The sequence below is a fragment of the Pediculus humanus genome, genomic scaffold (genome assembly GCF_000006295.1).
Source record: "Pediculus humanus corporis 1103172107372 genomic scaffold, whole genome shotgun sequence".
NCBI classification, from domain to species: Eukaryota; Metazoa; Arthropoda; class Insecta; order Psocodea; family Pediculidae; genus Pediculus; species Pediculus humanus.
Genome location: NW_002987000.1, coordinates 183,917 through 202,580, shown reverse-complemented (window position 1 = coordinate 202,580; position 18,664 = coordinate 183,917). Strand labels below are relative to the sequence as shown.

The 18,664-nt window shown below is 30.4% G+C and overlaps 1 protein-coding gene across 1 annotated transcript in view; it reads left to right on the top strand.

The window, feature by feature from the left end:
* Positions 1-17,912: 17,912 nt before the first annotated feature.
* Phum_PHUM017950 (Tropomodulin, putative) overlaps positions 17,913-18,664 on the top strand; it is a gene marked incomplete at both ends in the record, with an annotated part of 4,173 nt that continues 3,421 nt past the window's right edge. The window contains 3 exons of the mRNA XM_002422780.1: positions 17,913-17,962; positions 17,986-17,999; positions 18,540-18,617. Of these exons, the coding sequence (XP_002422825.1) occupies positions 17,913-17,962; positions 17,986-17,999; positions 18,540-18,617 (142 nt within the window). The remainder of the gene's footprint in view (positions 17,963-17,985; positions 18,000-18,539; positions 18,618-18,664) is intronic.

The window sequence follows — 18,664 nt, the reverse complement described above, 5'->3', positions numbered from 1 at the left end:
GTTTTGTTTTTACGACGATGTTAAATTAATAATTTTAATTAACCGTTGAAAAAAATTTATATTTATATATATAAATACGTAGCCTTCGCCTTCAACTTTTTTTTTTTTTTTTAAAAATATTTTTACCTGGGTTTTTAATTTAATTTTTTTCTTTTGTTTAAAAAAAATTATTATTATTATTATTATTATTATTATTATTATCACGTGGGAAATTGCAAAAAATTTGTTAAAACGTGAGAATGTATCGTTAAATCAATGAAAATGAATTTTTTTTGTTTTTTGTTTTTTTTTTCCGTAGTAGAATTAAAGAAAAAGAAAAAGCGACATCTATTTTTGTTTTTTTAAATTTTTATTTTCGTCTGCTTGAATGTTTTGATTTTTTTTCGTTTCATAATCAAATCGACAAAGTTTTCTTTCTTTGTTGTTCGACATTCACAAAATTTAAAAAAAAAAAATGGAAAATGGAGATTTTTATACAACGAATCGTAAAAAAAATTTAATTTTTTTGTTATTATTATTATTATTATTTGTATTTAAAAGACACGAAATGATGATGATGATGATGATTCACGCAAGTAATAGGAAGGTTGAAAAAAAAAAAAGGAAAAATTTTATCGATGGCACGAAACAATTTTTTTTTTTTTACGACTTTTCATGTTTTTTTTTTTTTTATTAAACGGGAAAATAATAAACGATGGGAATCACGAATGTAGAATCGCAAAAGTTGCAAAAAAAAAAAAAAAAAAAAGAAGAAAAAAAAAGGAAATTTCCGTGAGTCATAGAAAAAAAGGGGAGATGGAAAAAGTGGGAGAGGAAAAGAAAAAGAAAAAAAAAAGGGAAAGAGAAATGAAAATGTTCGTTTTAAGGTTTTAAACGTGCCAGGGTGTCTGGCGACAGAAGTAAAATTAAATCCCGACGAAAATTCTCTGACGTCGTTTCAAGAAAAAAAAAAAGTAAAAGTCGAACAAAATTTAAAAAAAATGTCGTCGTCGTCGTAGATAAAAAAAAAAATTTTTTTTAAGAAAAGACGAACGGAACGAACGTAAAAAAAAAAAAGTTCGAAAATCACACAATTGTGTTATTGATTTGACGTCTTAATTCGTTTTTTTTTTTTTTTTTTTATTATCCAATGGCGAACACGCGAACGCAATGAACGCGTGAATAACGTTCGCGGCGACGATAGGAATCGTTAATCAAGGGAAAATTAATTTAAATACTCGGAAGGTATTTTTTGTTGTCTCTTACTCAGCCTTGATTTTATTTATTTATTTATTTATTTTATATTTTAATAACTTGAAATGTTTTTTGTTTCCCTTCCCCCACCCCCACCCACTCCCACTCCCCCGTTTTAATTTTTTTACAATGGCTACCCAAAATGAAAAAGCAAAAAAAAAAAAAAAAAAATTTTTTTTATTATTATCACTTGCCAGAAATGATGTGAAGGGAAAGGAAAGGGGGAAAGAGAAGGAAGGAAGGAAGGATTGCGGGTTTTAATTAATAAACGGTGATGAACTGCACGAGAGAAAAAGATAAAAATATCAAGAGAGAAATTAAAAGAGAAAGAAAGAGAGAGAGATAGGGATAGAGAGGTAAAAGGAAGAGGGAAGCTGGACGACGACGACGGCGACTATGTAGTCACTAAATCAAAGCTTTTGGCTTCTTTATTGTTCGAAAACAAAAAAGCAAAAATTGGCAACTTTCATATGCCGCGCCTTTCTACCCATCAGTTGTTTTAATTTCCCCTTCTTCTCTTCTCTCTTTTCGGAAATCACGAAGTAAAAATAATAATAATAAACCGAACGGTTTGCCGAACGTTTTGTCTAATCGTTTTTCCTAAGGCTTTTCCCACGTTTTTTGATTATATCGATAAAAACGCTGTCGGAACTTTACTGCTTTGCTGCTGGGAATCAAAAAAAAAAAGAAAAGAAAAAGAGAAATTCATCGGTTCTCTCTCTCTCTCTCTCTCTCCCACCTCTCTCTTTCTCTCCGCGATCGTTTGAAATTAAAAAATTGATGCGTAATTTTTAATTTGGAAAAATTTTTTTTGTGTCGGTGTGGCATTCATTACCATCTGGTTCGCATCACCAATTAAATTCTTCCTCCCTCCTCCCCCCAAAATTCAAACAAATAGGAAAAAAAATTAACAATTTCAAAATAATGAAAGGACGAGGGGGGTAGGAGGAGGAGGAGACGAAATAAACACGGGAGATTGTTAAATATTTTTTTTAATTTGGCAATTTAAACAAATTTTTTTTTTTTTTCGAATTGGCCGACACATAATTTAAGTTTGTGGTTAAAAAGTTGAATTTTTTTTTTTTTTTTTTTTAAACGATTAAAACAAACGTTAGAATTCTGTTTATTTGTCTTTGCTACGAATTGCTAGAATTTATTTATTTTTTTTTGCTACGGGAAGAGAAAAGAATTCAAAGCGTTCGTTTAATAACAAAGAAGGGTTTAAAAAAAAAAAAAAAAGAAGTGCGACGTTAAAGAAGAATTGACCACCTTATTTGGTTATCGAATCGGGGAGGGCAAAAATGTAAAAAAGGATGAAAGGATCGAAAGACTCATTCAAGAAAAAAATGAAGAAGTCGTGATCATAATTAAATGACAGAATGAGATCGAAAATGTCGTCTTCGCTTTCCCCATCAATCAACCGATGCGGTTTTTCTTTTATAAATAAGACGAAATGAAAAGAAAAAAAAAAAAAAATGATCATCGATGGATGGACCATTTTTCTCTTTTTAATGTCAAGGTTTTGGATTTTTTTTTACCTAAAATTTTTGTAGGAATGTGCAGTGGCATCAGAACGAACGAACGTACGTACGCCGCATTCCTCGTGTCTTTTGGTTTTACCGTTTTATGCTTGGTTGATTGACGAGGAAGGATTGAAGACATCGAAGTGACAAGTGGGTAACCTTTCTGCAAAAAAAAATTGAAATTGTTTGTTTCGAAAAAAGAAATCACGTTCGGAGACAATGAGAAAAACAAACAAAAAACGAACGCTGTTTCTTGTCCGCCGTTTGTACGTTAATAATAATAATGATTCGAACGTTTCAAAACATTTTAATAATAGTCGATGGTTGTTGTTAAATGTTATTATTTTTATCCGTCATGCATTTTCCGACCCGTTTGAACGTTCGTTCGTTTAATGTTTGTTTATTGTGTTTGTTAAAAAAAAACAAGAAAACAAAAATTAAGAAAATTTACGTGGATGTAAATTAATTATAATTAAAACTATGAAAGGTTTATTGTTGTTGAGCCATATTAATTTTTTTTTTTTTGAGATTTTAATCAAAGTGACACGACGAAGAGGCGTTTTGTATTATATATATATATTTGTGTGTGTATATACAAGGCTCACTGCCAAACATTCTTTTTTTTTTCTCTCTCTCTCTCTCTAAATGTGTCTCTCTATCTTTGTCTCTCTCTCGTCTCTGCACGATAATATATGTACGTGTACGGGTAAAAAAGAAATTTATAAAACTTTTTGTTTATTTTTTTTCCCCGTTTGAATTTTTTAACTTGGTTTTTAAATTGTGTCCAATATGGCGGAGTACGAAAGAAAAAATTCGGCGATCGTATTATTAAATAGAATAAATAAATAAATTTTTTTGCGAAATTCGCCCGCGGAACTACTAAAACTAATTATTAGTTGTAAAAGTAGTAAACGAAAGTAGCGTTTAAACTAACATAAAAAATCGTGACTTGTTGCAATTTTTTAAATACCGAATCGTCTGCTAGACATTTGGTGGGAGGGGGGGTGGGTGGGGGTAAAATTAATTAATTAATTAATGTACTGATTCGTTGATTTGATTAATTAATTCGTTTTATGATGATGTAAATAAAATTAAATAAAACAATGTTAATTTATACGTCAACGAAGGAAACAGGTGTTAACAGGTGTTCACGTTCAATTTGCCAAAATTTTAATTCAAAAAGAAAATAAAAAGGAAAGTTAATTTTTACCGATGAAAATCATTTTGTGGAAATCGTGCGTGACACACAACAAACAACAAACAACAAACAACGACAAAAACGACAGAAACACGAGGGCGATGGCGGCATCTTATCCATAATTAATTTAAGGAAAAAGAAAAAAAATAATAATAATAATTTTATTCCGATTTTGAAATGCGTTAAGAAGATAGAGAGAGAGAGAGAGAGAGAGAGAGAGAGAGTGAGAAGAAGGAATCGTGATAACTGATAAGAAGATGGTAGTGATAAGAATAAGAAAAATTTTTAACTAATGAATTTATTTATATAATAATTATCATTACGATATAGGAATTGATCGATATAAACACGTGCGCACGTGCGTAATTTGTATTCCGTTAACGTTTACGGTTGTTACACGATTTCATTCCCTTTCAGGCGTTTGTTATTACGTAATAACAAACAAAACAAACGCGAATCAAATACATAAAAAAAAAAAAATTTAAAGGAATAATTTTCACGATTTGTTGAAGGCGTTAAATAATATTTTATTACTTTTTTTTTTTTTTTTTTTTTGTAAATTTTAATTAAAGAAGAAGAAAATCATCAAAAGTTTATTATTATTATTATTATTTTTTTTCGCAAGCTTTTTTTTTTTTTTTTTTTTGTAAAATTTCACTTTTGAGGTTGGCACGCTTGTTTTATTATTATTATTTTTTTTTTCTCCCTTTTTAAATTAAAAAATCTTTTTTTTTTTTTTTTTTTTTTCTATTCTGCGAGGAGTCCTTGATTGATATTAAAAGCTCAACGACCCGACTGTTGCTTTCGTTTTTTTTTCTTCTCATCTCTCTGGCTGGTTTTTTTTTACCGCCTTTTTTGATTTGCTATCGTTAATTGATTCTTGTTTTTACCGCCTTTTTCGATTTGCTATCGTTAATTGATTTTTTTTTTTTTTTGTTTTGTTTTCGAATTGTTTTTTATATGCGTCTACTTTCTTCGTTCTGTTTTACCGAATTTCATTTGTCAAATTTGTGTTGTTATATGAAACTTTGTTTTTTAACAAATGAGATTTGTTGTCATTAAGGTTATTATTATTATTATTATTAATAATGCGCTGACAATGACAATTTTTTGTCGCTCGATATGTAGAACATCGTATTTTTTTTTTGTTTTTCGAAAAAAAAAAAACCACGCGAAATTCATGTCATTAGTTTAAGAACAATAATAATAATAATAAGAAGGACAACAACCACAACAACAATAATAATAATAATGAAAATGTTTTCATTCGAACCTTCTAACGCGAACGCTTTTTTTTTTAAATTAATTTTTTTGGGGGTTTTAAACTGCGGAAGCAGAAAAAAAAAGAAAAAAAGAGAGAAATTTTAATTAATAACCGTGAGAAAGAAAATTTTGAATTACTTGAAAACTCGATGGAGAGAAGCGCCGAAGAGAATTTCAAAATAATAATAATAATAATAATAATAAAATTTATACGGACGTTAAAAATTATTATGGTTTAAAAAAAGTTTTTTTTTTTTTTTTTTTTTTTTTTTTCTCTCCCTCATTAGATTTCCCCTAATTAAGAACGAATTCAAAGTTATTAGTATTAATACAATTACACACGATTTCCCTTTTCTCCCGCGCCCCGCTCCCCCACGCCCCCCAACGGCGTGGTTTTAATTGAATATTTAATAGAATATTTAATTAAAAATATATTACGAAGGTTTTTATAAAATTAACATTCGTTACCTGACGCGTTATTTCCATTCGGTCGGATTTCATTTAATGGGGGGAGGGGGGAGGGGAGGAAGGGGATTTTTTTTTTTTACGTAATAACGAGAAACGAATTAATTAATGTAACTAACTGTTTGTTTAATGATTTCGTGGAATGACGAAAGCGGGGAAGGGGGCGGGCGGAACAGGTAGAATTTGGTCTGTGGGAAAAAAAAAAAAAAAAAGAAATTTGAGTCTTCCGGTTGTTGTGACACTTTCTTTTCCTTTATTTAAATAATTTTTAGGGGAGGAGTGGAAGTGGGAGGAGTAGGAGTAGGAGGAGAATAATTGAAAATTTTTTTCCACTTTGTCATTAGTGCATGGGGTGAAGATGATGACGATGTGACGGTGGTGACGGTAATTGTGGTTGTCGTTGTTTACGACCGATAAATTATTATTATTATTATTATTATTATTATTCTGTTTCCCCCCTCCCCCCGTGGGACACATGAATTTGAGTTTATTGGCCCTATTGCTCCAAATTTTTTTTTTTTTTTTTCGGTCTCTTTTCGTTCCTCTTTTCTTTCAACGGATCCGTTAATGTTTTTTTTTTTATGGATCGAAGGGGTCGCTCACGCATGAAAGAAAGAAATGCGTGAAAGTGCGTTGCCAAAAATTTCAAATCTCGGTGGTTCTTATCCGATGAAAATGTAAAGAAGTAAAAATGGGGGGGGGGGAAATTCAAAACGTGGCCATTTTAGCTTCTTTTCTCTCTCTCTCTCTCTCTTTCTCTCTGTTTTGTCGCTCGAAGGAAGTCGACAATTTGTTTTTTTGAAATTTTAAAAAGAAATTGAGGAAGTCGACGATTACGAGTCCGGTTAAGTTTTTTTTTTTTTTTTTTTTTTTTTTCTTTTCCCTCAATTTTAACGAGGCGTTCCTTCCGTTCGCATTGAAACGTTGAAGAAAATTAAAAAAAAAAGAAAAAAAAATTTTTATTTTTTTTTCCCCCAATCGATCGGTCGTAATAAACGGAAAACTTTTAATAATGATGATAATATTATCGTTTTAAATTATTACTTTTTTGAAATCTGCGTCTGTCGCAGGTACAGAATCATAAGACTCGATAATAATAATAATAATTAAAATTCAATGCGAAATGAGTTTTTGGCTTTAAAGAAGAAGGTAGATTCTCTCTCTCTCTCTCTCTCTGTGCGTGAATATCTCTATCTTTCTTTCTCTATCAATCAACGACATGATAATTTTTTTTTTTTTGTGTGTGTGGGAAGAAAGACACGACCGGCACGCTCGAAAGTTTCGAGCTACAGAAAAAAAAAAAGAAAAAAAAAAATTAAATTAAAAATTAATAATAAAAAAAAAAAAAGAAAATGGTGAAAAGATGTAGCAGAAGAAGTTGTCACAAGGCAAAAGTTAAGCGTTGGCATTGATTTTGGAACGAGTGAAATCGATTAACGTGTGTGTGCGTTTCGCGAAAAGTTTTCATTTTTTTTTTAATTTTTTCAAAAATAAAAAAAAAAAAATTTCAGTTTGATTTTTATAATCGTGGAAATAATATCTCGCGAGCTTTTTTTCTTTTTTTCTTTTTTTCTTAAATAATTTTTTTTTTTTTTTTTTTTATTTGTAACAACTGCTTATAATTATTATTATTATTATTAATATTTTTTTCCTCTTCCTCCCCAAATTTTCTTTTTTATTCTGTTTTGTTCGGTACGCGAATATATATATGTAATAATTTTTTGTTTTTTTTTTTACGCGGATCGGTAGGTAAAGAAAAGTTTGAAATGAAAAGTTGAAAGGTGACAAACGACGACGACGACGACGACACTTTTTGACATAATCATCATCATCATCATCATCATTATCATTTTTTTTTTTCTGCTGTTTCGCATTAAAAAAAAATGACCGACGATGACACAATCGTTGTTTAGACGGGGGGAAAAATTTCATTAGAATTTTTTTTTAAAAGGAAGGAGAGCATAAAAATTAAATTGAAATTTAATTGAAATTAAATTGAAATTAAATTGAATTCAATTAAATGTCAGATTGTTTACGTAACGTTATTTAAAAGTAGAAGGAGTAATTAAATAAATATAAATATTAAATGAATTAGATTTCCCCCCCCCTTTTTTTTTGTTGGACTTTAATTATTGTTTTTATAATTTTCTCACTCACTCTCTCTCTCTCTCTCTCTCACTCTCTCTTTGTTTCTCTTTGTCTTTCATTAACACGCACTCTCTTTCTTTCTTTCTTTCTTTCTTTCTCTGCTTTTTTTTTTTTCGGCTCGAAAATTTTTATTTTAGATAATTTCGATATCCGGTTTTCATTTCGATAACGGAAATTGAATTTTTTCATTATTATTATTATTATTTTTTTTTTTTTTTTAAAGTTAAATTGTTAATTATTATTTGATTTCCTGGGAAATTGGATGAAAAATGGGAATCGAATATTTTCACGAATGGGAAAATACACAGGTAGGTGGTGGTTTAATTAAAAAATTTCTTCTCTCTCTCTCTCTCTCTCTCTTTCTCCGAATGTCTGGAACTTTCGAGAAAGAGTTGGAAATTATTATTTTTTTTTTTAAAATGAAAAATCATTAAGGGAGGGGGGGGTTAGACGACGAGACGGACAGGATACCACCTTTTAATTATAAAAGCAGGTGCTCCAACCGTAACTTTTTTTTTTTGTGTTTCTTTTTCCCTCCTTGTCTTTGTTGTTGTTGTTGTTTTTTTTTTTTTTTTCGGCAAGACAATTTTTATTTTATTTGTGTTTCCTTTCACGACGTCATGGAACATTAAATGTTTCGCGACGCATGAAAGTCAAAGTAGAGTGTAACAGGTGCGAGAGCGAGTTTTCAAATAAACGAAAATTGGATTTTTTCGCGTTAAAACGCCTTTAAAAAAAACGCCTAATCCGGGTTCTGGTTTACGTCGTCGAGTCGAAGTCTTGAAAAAAAAAAACAAGGAAAAATTTGCCGGGGAGAAACGGGAAAGAACGATGGCATTTTGCGCAGAACGAGACACACATACGCACACGACCGTTAATGACGATAATGATGATAATTTGTAATTGGAAAAAAATCTTTTGCACAACGTGGAAGAAGAAGATGAAGAAGATGTTCTCATCGATGAAATAATTCGAGGGGGTACTCGGATTTCATGGGGTTCAGCAAAAAAGAAAAAAGTATTTTCTGGTTTGGCATGATAAAAACTAGGACGAACAAACACGATGATTTATTGCATTTAAAAAAAAAAAAAAAATTTTCTCAGGTTCTTCAATTGTTTATTTTTAAGTTTTTAATTATTATTATTATTATTATTATTATTATTATTATTATTATTATTATTATTATTATTATTATTATTATTAATACGACTTTTGTACGATGAGAACACACGAACACTAAAAGATTATTACACGAGTGTTTTAAACGTTGATCATGACCATTTAAAATTAATAAAAAAAATAAAGAGAAACACGTGACGATGATGATGATGATGATGATGAAGAGGAGGAGGAGTAGGAGTAGGAGGAGGAAATGAGAGTGTGTGGCGTGACTTGGCTGTGTGTGACCTTTCAACGGTAAAAATAATGATAAAAATTTGATCTTGGAATAATTTGTGAACGATTAATTTGTCGTCCGAATCATTTGTACTGAACGTTTAACTTTTTACCGTTTCTAAATGAGAAGAAGAGGAGGAGGAGGAGGAGGAGGAGGAGGAGGAGGAGGAGGAAGAAGAAGAAGAAGAAGAAGAAGAGAGGAAGAAAATTCGGAAAAAAAGGAAAGAAAGAAAATTCGGTTTCATACCATTTTTTCCTGCCTTGTTTTTCGTTGTTCGAACTTGTACGAAAAACAAGCCAAATATAGAGACAAACCTTTTTTTCTCTCTCTCTCTCTCTCTCGCACACACACTCTCAAACGTAAAGGATTTGATAAACGTTTGGTTGGATAAATTTCAAAAAAAGAAAAAAAATGATTAAGACAAGGTCGCCGGTATATTATTTAATAAGATGCAGATTTTTTAAAGAAAAAAAAAAAAAGCAGAAGAAGAAGAAGAAGGAGAAGAAGGAGAAGCAGAAGAAAACTATGTATAAAATCATCTGTGTATGATTATTTAGAACGATGACGTTTAAAAAAAGAAAAAAAATTAGGATTTTTAACCCCGGAATACATGTTATAAATATAACACACGCGGAAACATTTTCGGATCGAGGTCGGTGTTATTATTTAACCCGTTCTCTCTGTCGTTCTAGTTCCACTTTTTTTTTTTTTTTTTTTTTTTTTTTTTTTTTTTGTAGTGGCAAGAATGATTCGCGGGAATTTATTGTCTCCATTTCGTCACACGTTGCATTTCAAGAAGGGGGGAGGGGGGAGGGGAAGAAAAAAACAAGAAAATTCGAATTTTTATGGGGTTGGTCGAAAGATGGGCTATGAAAAAATAATTTTGCGTTAGAAAATTTTTTTCCTTTGGCATTTTTTTGGTGGAATTTTAATTTTATTAATTCGGCCTCAACCGAGGCAACAGCACCTCCGTAGAAATGTTTTTTTTTTTTTTTTGTTTTTCATCTCCCTCTGACCTTTGCCGGAAAAATTTCGAAAGAAATCCAATTTTTTTTGTTAATGTTTCACATCGCGTCGTGTATTTATATTTATTTATATAAATTAATAAATAATGTTATTTTTTAATCCGTCGTTTGAGAAAATTGTTTACTTCTACGCATTGTTTTTTTTTTTTTTTATTACGTTCTCCTCTCCTTCGTTTCTCTCTCTCTCTCTTCTCTCTCTCTCTCTTTTTCGATCGCGTTCGAAATTTTCTTCGTTTGAATTTTTAAAACGAATGTCATGATGGGGGATTGATTCGTTGCGTGTTGATCTTGAAAGATTGAAAAATGCACGTGTAAGACGTTGTGGTTGTTGTCGTTCTCGCATTTAATTTCCCACGTGCATTCGAAGAAAGAAAAACTCTTGTTTTATTATTATTATTATTATTAATAATTTAGCATCAACGTCGTCCTCATTCCCGTCATCATAATTTCTTTTTTTTTTTGTTTTAAATGACGAGAACTTTGAGGTAGAAAACGGTATGTAACGAATGTAAAAAAAAAAATTCCCGTTCGGGGGAGCGGGGGCTCGGCTCCCTTTTTTTTTTTTTTTTTGGGAAGAACGGAGTTGTGCGGTTTTAAAAATTATACTATTTATACGCATAAATTTAAATAAACGTACGCGAATGGCCAAGTTTAGAGCTTTGGATAATCGCCAGTGAAATCGTCTTTCGCTGTTGGAACTCGCATGAAAAAATACGAAAAAAAAAAAAAAAAATTTCCCCCCCCTCTCTCTCTCTCTCATCATTTAAAATTTTTACTGTTGTTTTTTCTTCTTCTTCATCTTCATCTTTATCATCTTCTTTCTTTTGTTTTTTTTTTTGTTTTTCCTCTCCATGCGAGCATGAAAAGCGTTTCCTTTAATAATTAGATTTGTTCGAAAGCACTGAATGATATAAAACGATTCTGACAAAAAAAAAATAATAATAATAATAAAAGACATTAAAAATGAAAAAAAAAAAAAATGTGGACGTTCGAGAACGTTCGAGAACGTTTGTCGTAAAAATTAAAATAATTAAATTATTTGCTTCTTAATTATTAAATTCGTGAAAGTTTTTAATGAAAATTTTTTGAATTTTACGATACGCGCTATAAAGTAACGATTTTATTTATACCCCCCCTCCCCCCACCCAAAAAAAAGAAGAAGATGAGAGCTGTCGAAAATTAACAATAATAATAATAATAATAATGATAAAGTTATTTTTAATATGCGTTCAAAGTCGATGGAAAATTCAAATGGGCGGTGGAAAATATGCGGGGGTTTTCATTGTATTTTTTTTTTTGTAATTAAGACTAAACGGAAAATTAATTGCAGACTTTTCTTTTTTCGTCGTAATAATAATAATAATAATAATAATAATAATAATACTATGAAAGAACAAACAAATAATCAAACAATGAAAAGTCAAGAAAAATTGTAATTTTCTTTAATAATAATAATAATACCAGCGTAAATAATTATATTTGCTCATAAATCGTGCGTAATTAAATTTTAATACTTTTGCAATATGGACGACGAGTGCAAGCGAGCCCTACCCCCTCTCCCCCGCATTCAAACACGCACGTTTTCAAAAAACGTTAAAATTTTCACGCACGATTCGCGAACGTGTCACCTCATTCGTCAAATGATAGATATATGGTGGTGGTGAGTGTGTGCGTGCGCGTGTTGCAAATAATGAGACAGACCCCCGGTACGTAACCCCGTGTCTGATTTACAATTACGTCCTTGCCGGTTGTCGTCTCGTATTGCTAAATAATGTTTGTTGTTTGACATTGCAAAATATATAATCGGTTAGATTTGTTCGAAAAGGAAAAATGTTGTCGGTGTGTGTGTGTGTGTGTGTGCGTGTGTGCCTTGGGGGGAGGAAAATTAAAAACAATGGAAATGTTTAATGAAATTAAATTGAGACAATAAAGGTCGAACGATTAAATAAAAAAAAAAATCAATCGCCCTCCAAAAGTAGTTTGTAGGAACGCTAAAAAAAAAAAAAAAAAAAAAAATTTGTTAGGTATGACTTATGCAATATTATCAGATTGTTGTGTTGGCATGTTTTGAAAATCTCGTTTAGGTTTAATGCCGCCAATGATATCACCATTAACGCCAGCCACCTCCACCTTCTCCACCACCACCACCGCCACCGCTCCTACCGCTTCGTGCCGTAACGGGTACCTAAAACGTGAAAACTAACTAACGATCGGTACCACCGCTACGTGTTGTACAACGATCACAACAATTCTTTTAATGTCCGGTTTCCAGTGATTTCGACTTGTTTTTGTTTCTCTTTCTCACTTAGTAAGGCAGTATCGTAAAGACTTGTCTGGTTACACGTCGTCTTTTTGTACTTTTCTTTGTGTGCGTGTGTCTGTCTCGAAAGAAAAGTCGTAACAATAATATTTTTCGTACGTTTTTTATCGTCGGATTTTCTTCTGTTTTGTTTGATAATATTATTATTATTATTAACTTTGTTTTTTTTTTATTATTATTATTATCTCGAGCGGAAAAATTAAAAATGGAGGAAAGTAAATTTGTAAAAAAGGTATGGGAAGGTTTTTTTTTTTTTTTTTTTGATTCTTTCGGGAAATTTGCCCCAAAGGTTTGTTTGGTTTTTTGTTTTTTGTCATGTGAAATTACGTCAGATTTTTTTTTTTGGAAAAATTTAAATGAAATTGCGCGGGAATAATTGTTGTTTAAAAAAAAAAAAAAAGGCGTTCACTAAAATTTTTTTTACACACACGCATAAAAAAAAAAAAAATAATAATCGGGTGAAAGTAAGGCATTGGTTAATTTTTATTTATTTGTTTTATTGGTTACGATTTATTTTTATTTATATTTTTTTTTCTCCAGCACAAAAATAATTCATTTTTTTTCTCCAGCGGCGGAAAAACGTATAATTCACTATGGAAAAAAATTCGTTAAGAACTTTTTTCGCGAATTTTTTTAAAAGGAATCAATCAATCGTCGCGTCGACGCGATAATTAACTTTTTTTTAAATTAACGGTTTTTTTTTCTCGCGATTTTTTTTTAAAGAATTACGGGGTAAGGTTGTTGATTAAAATGATCGTAGTAAACCTTTTATCGCGAAAAAAGCGCGCCATTTTTTTTTCTTTTTTGGTTTTTAAACTCGTTTGATTTTTTTCGCGTTTCGTTTTTGTCGAAAAAAAAATGAATCATGTATTATTGTTATTGTTATTGTTGTTGTTGTTGTTGTTGTTGTTATGTCACCTTTAGGTTATTTTAATCTTTGTTTGTTTTGATTTTTTTGACATTCGTAAAAAGGAAAAAAAAAAAAAAAGTATTTTAAATTCCTTCCCGCGCAAAATTTCACAAATTTGTTTGTATTTGTTCTACTTGTTCTCGAATAACTCGAGGGGTTTTTTTTTTTGTTGTGGGTATTAGGGTCAAAAAACGAAACGATCGAATTCTACGTAAACTTTTACGTAATTTTTTTTCTTCTTTTGTTTGTTTGTTTGTTTGTTTTTTTTATTAAAAAAAAGTTAATAATTGTTAATTTTAAAACAATCAAAAAAAAAATTTTTTTTTTTTTTATACACGGGGAAATTAACACTTGGTTGCACTCTTTAAACGTTTCACCTTCGTCATCGTCATCATCATCATCATCATCATCATTATTATTATCATTATCATCATCATCATCATCTTGCTCATCATTCTCTTATTATTATTATAATTATTACAAAAAGTACTTTTTTCTTTTTTCTCCGCCTTAATTTTTTTTTTTTTTTTTTTTCTTTCCAAATTTGTGATTACGTTGAAAAGTCCTCGGGCAAACGAATTTTGGTTTGGTGGTTGTCGTCGTTTGTTGGTATTTGTTTGTTTGTTAGTTTTTTTTTTTATATAATAAGGATGTGACTTTCACTTTTGCAGCCTTACAAAAACTAAAACCAAAAAAAAAAAAAATTTAATAATTCATGGGTTCGGTTGTTCATAGATGATCTGAGGTAAAAAAAAATTATTATTATTATTATTAGTTTTTTTTTGGGTAGAGGGTAGGGAGTCGTAACCTTTTGAACGTATCAATCAATCAATCAATCAATCAGTCAATCAGGAAAAAAATGTCGTTAGATCGAATCGAAAAAAAAAAAAAAAATGAAGAAAGAAATTATTTGAAGGTGGAAAAATAGAATTTTGCGTTCTTGAACTTCTTTTTTTTTTTTTTTGTTGGGAATAAATGACCGTCAAATCAAACGTGACGACGACGACAACAACAACAATAAAGATTGTCGTTTGTTGTTGTTTGTTTGTTGTTCGTTGTTTTTATTCGCTATTGTCATTATCATCATATTTATATATTCATTCCTTAACAATGACTCAAATAAAACAATAAACGGTAATGATTATTTTTTTATTATTTTTATTATTTTTATTGTCATTATTATTATTATTACTATTATCATTATTATTATCATTAATATTATTATTATTACTATTATTGAATACCATCGTCGAAGAACAAAAAAAAAAAAAAATTAATTTCGATTTGGTTTCCTCTGCCAAAATTTTAAGGAACGATGGAATTTTGCCGTTTGAGTTTTTCTCTAGATTTTTTTTTTTTTTTTTTTTTAAATTTCAAATATTGGTAACACTTTTTTTAAAAAAAAAAAAAAAAACCTTTGAAAGTTTTATGTAAATTTTTCATATATATAAAAAAAAAAAAATTTTTTTTCCCCTCTCTTAATTTTATTTCATTTTATTTTTATTCATTTCTTTCAAAAAGTTTATTTTCGTTTTGCCGTTTTTCGAAAAGCGTAGGATTGAAAATCCTTGGATCCGAATTAAAATTTAGGCGCCTGAATTTTCTCTGTCTCTCTCTCTCTCTCTCTCTCGAATTTATTATTAACACGCACGCTTTTTGTGTCTAAAAGAAAATTTCTGTCGGAAAGCGAAATATTTTTATTATTTTTTTTTTTTTTCACACTGAAATTTTTTAATTTTTTTTTTTTTGCTCTCTCTGCAAGCGCTGTTTGTTTTCTACGAGTTGTAAAAATTTTTAAAGAAGGAAAGAAAGAGAGGGGGGAGAGGGAGAGAGAAGAAAAAAATTGCGAGATGGTGACGAAATAGACCGATTAGAAAAGTAATAATTAAATTATTATCATTATTGATTCTAATCGATTTTTTTTTTTTTTTTCAAGTACCACTGACCATTCCAGTTTTACCAACCAAAAAAAAAAAAATTATTATGAAAATGTTTTATTATTAATGGCGTCGTCTCACTCACTCACTTATTATTATTATTATTATTATTATCGAGTTAAGTATGTTGTGGTAATTAACGTTTAATTAACATTTCGTGCTAATTTTTTCGGCGTCACTCAATAAGTCATTCACTCTCTCTCTCTCTCTCTCCCCGAAATTATATTAAATTTACATGTAATGAATAATAATGATAATAATAGTAATAATAGTAATCGAATTATTTTGCGGCTTTAGTTTTTCGTTCGCGGAATTTTTTTTTTTTTAGATTTTTTTTTTTGGGGGGGTCGCGAACCGTAAGTTTACGCCCTTGCCACGGATAATTGCGAATATTTTTGGTCTCCCACGACGAAATTTATTTCCGCTGGAGGTAAAAAAAAATTAATTGGGGAGCTGGAAAACAAAAGATTCTTGGAATTTTTTTTGAATACTACTACTACTACCACCATTATTATTATTATTATTATTTTCCTTTTCCTCCTTTTTCTTTCAATTCTGGGTTAATTGATTTACACTTTTTGACATGGTTAATAATTCGAATTCGATTCGGTTTATTTATTTATTTATTTTTTAAAAATAACAATCAATGGCTTCTCCATCCATTTGGAAATGTGATTCATTTTTTTTTTTTGTAAGAAGAAAGGAAATATTATTTTGAAATTTCACAAATACGTTTTCGATTTCAAAAAAATTTATTAATTCCAAAGTTATTATTATTATTATTATTATTAAGATTTCCGGTTTGCGCACGACCTGCGCGATCCGTTTCGTTTTGTTACTTTTGTTTGTTCATCATCATCATCATTATTATTATTGTTGTTGTTGTTGTTGTATTTAGTCACGCGTAAAAAAAAAAAAAAAATGATTAACAAGATTACGAATGTGGGTTTTCGATGTATCGATGTATCGATCGATACATCGATGGTTCGATCGATCGTTCGAATCTAATGAGAATTTACCGTTATGGAAATTTTATTTATTTATTTATTTATTTATTATTGCTATTTAAATTACAATTGTACAGTTAACTAAAGAAAAACGCGTTCGTCGAACGGTTTTTTTTTTTTTTTAAGGATGTCATAATAATAATAATAATACACGTGAGAATAAATGAACGATTTTTATTATTATTATTATTTTTTCTTTCTTTTTTTCCAGACTACATCGTCAACGACGACGACGGTCAAAACGACGCCATCAAAACTTTACGGAAGAGATTTGTCGAAATACGACGAAATCGACGTTGACGAGCTTTTATCACAGTTAACGCCGGAAGAAATCAGTTTGTTAGGTAATTTATATACTAAAATTTTTAATATTAATCTCCGAATCCTTTGCTTCCTGACCAATTAATCAAAAAAAAGATGGTGATGGTGATGGTGATGGTGATGATGATGATAACGCGCCGCATTTTCGCGAAAGTTTTTTTTTTTTTAAATAAGCGAGACGCCTTTTCGCGTAAATGACGCGAGTCAAACGTTCGATGGTGTGAGTTAATAAATGGAAACGCGTGACGGATTTGTTCTCGTTACGGAAATATACATTAAATGTACAAACACATTATTAGATTTCAAGCACAAGAAAGAACTTTTTCGTTGCGAATTCCATCCTAATTATCACGCACGAATGAACGAAAAAAAAAAAAAAAAAAAAAATTTACAAAAGTGAAAACGCACAAAAATATTTTAAAATTATTATTATTATTAGTTGGTTGGTTTATTAATGTCAAATTTTTTCTTTTTTGGTAAATCCGAAACATCCCAATGTATTTTTTATTTAATTAAGTTAGAAACGAAAGAGAGAGAGAGAGAGAGAGAGAATGAATGTTTGGTCGGTCACTCGTTACGTAATCATCATCATCATCATCAAATGTTTTTCTCATTTAGGGCGCTCTGATGATCACTCCTACTCTAATGAGTTTTCTCGCGTGCAGTTACCGAATATATACTCACCTTTACCTACTTATTACCTCTCCCCTTCCCCCGAAAATAAAAAAAAAATTACGTAATGTTCGGTTCCGTCAATTAAATATATATAAAATAATAATTTGTTGCGATGACCTATGACCGGTGAGTCAAAATAAACTTTTTTCGCGGAAAACTCGTTATCGTCAGACTTGATAGTTTTCAATAAAAAGATGAAGATGGAAACAAAAAAAAAAAAAGTTTTATAGAATTTTAAAAGTTGTTGACTTTTAAACAAACGTGAGAAAAAGTTGAAGGTTTTAATCATGAGATGAGAATGAATGCACACTCGAGGGTGGAGAGAATCATTTTGTTCTCTCTCTCTCTCTCTCTCTTTCTCTTTCTCTTTCTCTTTCTTTCTCTCTCTCTCTCTCTCTCTCTCTTTCTCTTTCTCTTTCTTTCTCTCTCTCTCTCTCTCTCTCTCTCTTTCTCTGCCTCTTTCTCTCTCTCTTCACTCTGGTTACTCTACAATGTTTTACGTAATTGAAAAGGCAGGCGGCGTTTGCAATTTCATTTGCGCGTACATATTATAAACACGTTAAGGTTGATGAAACGAGGTTAAATTTAAATGTCACTTTTCATCGTTGGTGAGAGAGAGAGAGAGAGGGGGGGGGGGAGGAGAGGGGAGGAAAAGAAAGATTTGAATGAACGTTATTTAAATTGATGAAATTAAAATCGTCTCTCAAGTTTCAGGATTTGAATATTCATTTGAATTTCGTGGTCTCTGATTCCCTTTCCCATCCTTCCCTTCCCTTCCCTCCCCTCCCCCGACTTATTACTTTCCCTTCGAATTAAAAAAGGAAAAAAAAAGAAACCCCTCATTTTTGTTTTTGTTATTTTATACGCTTGGGTGACTTCGGGTTTCTTTATTTTCATTTTTTTTTTTTAACCAAGTCATTCAAACGTTCTTTGTGTGCTGGTCGTTTTATCATCATCATCATCATCATTATTATTTTTAATTTTTATTTACCTGGTAATCATCACGTGATGACTTTTAGTGTTTGCGTGACGTCGTTTAAAAGAATCGAATTTTTTTTTTTTTATGTGTGTTCTTATTGACCCGAGTTCACGATCACATCGTAAATTTTTTTTTGTAGCTAAAGAAGTCGATCCCGACGACAACCTTTTACCGCCATCTCAAAGATGTAGTTACGAATGTGATAAAAATCCCACGGGTCCTCTCGACAGGAAAAAGCTCATAGAACACATAAATAAACAAGCT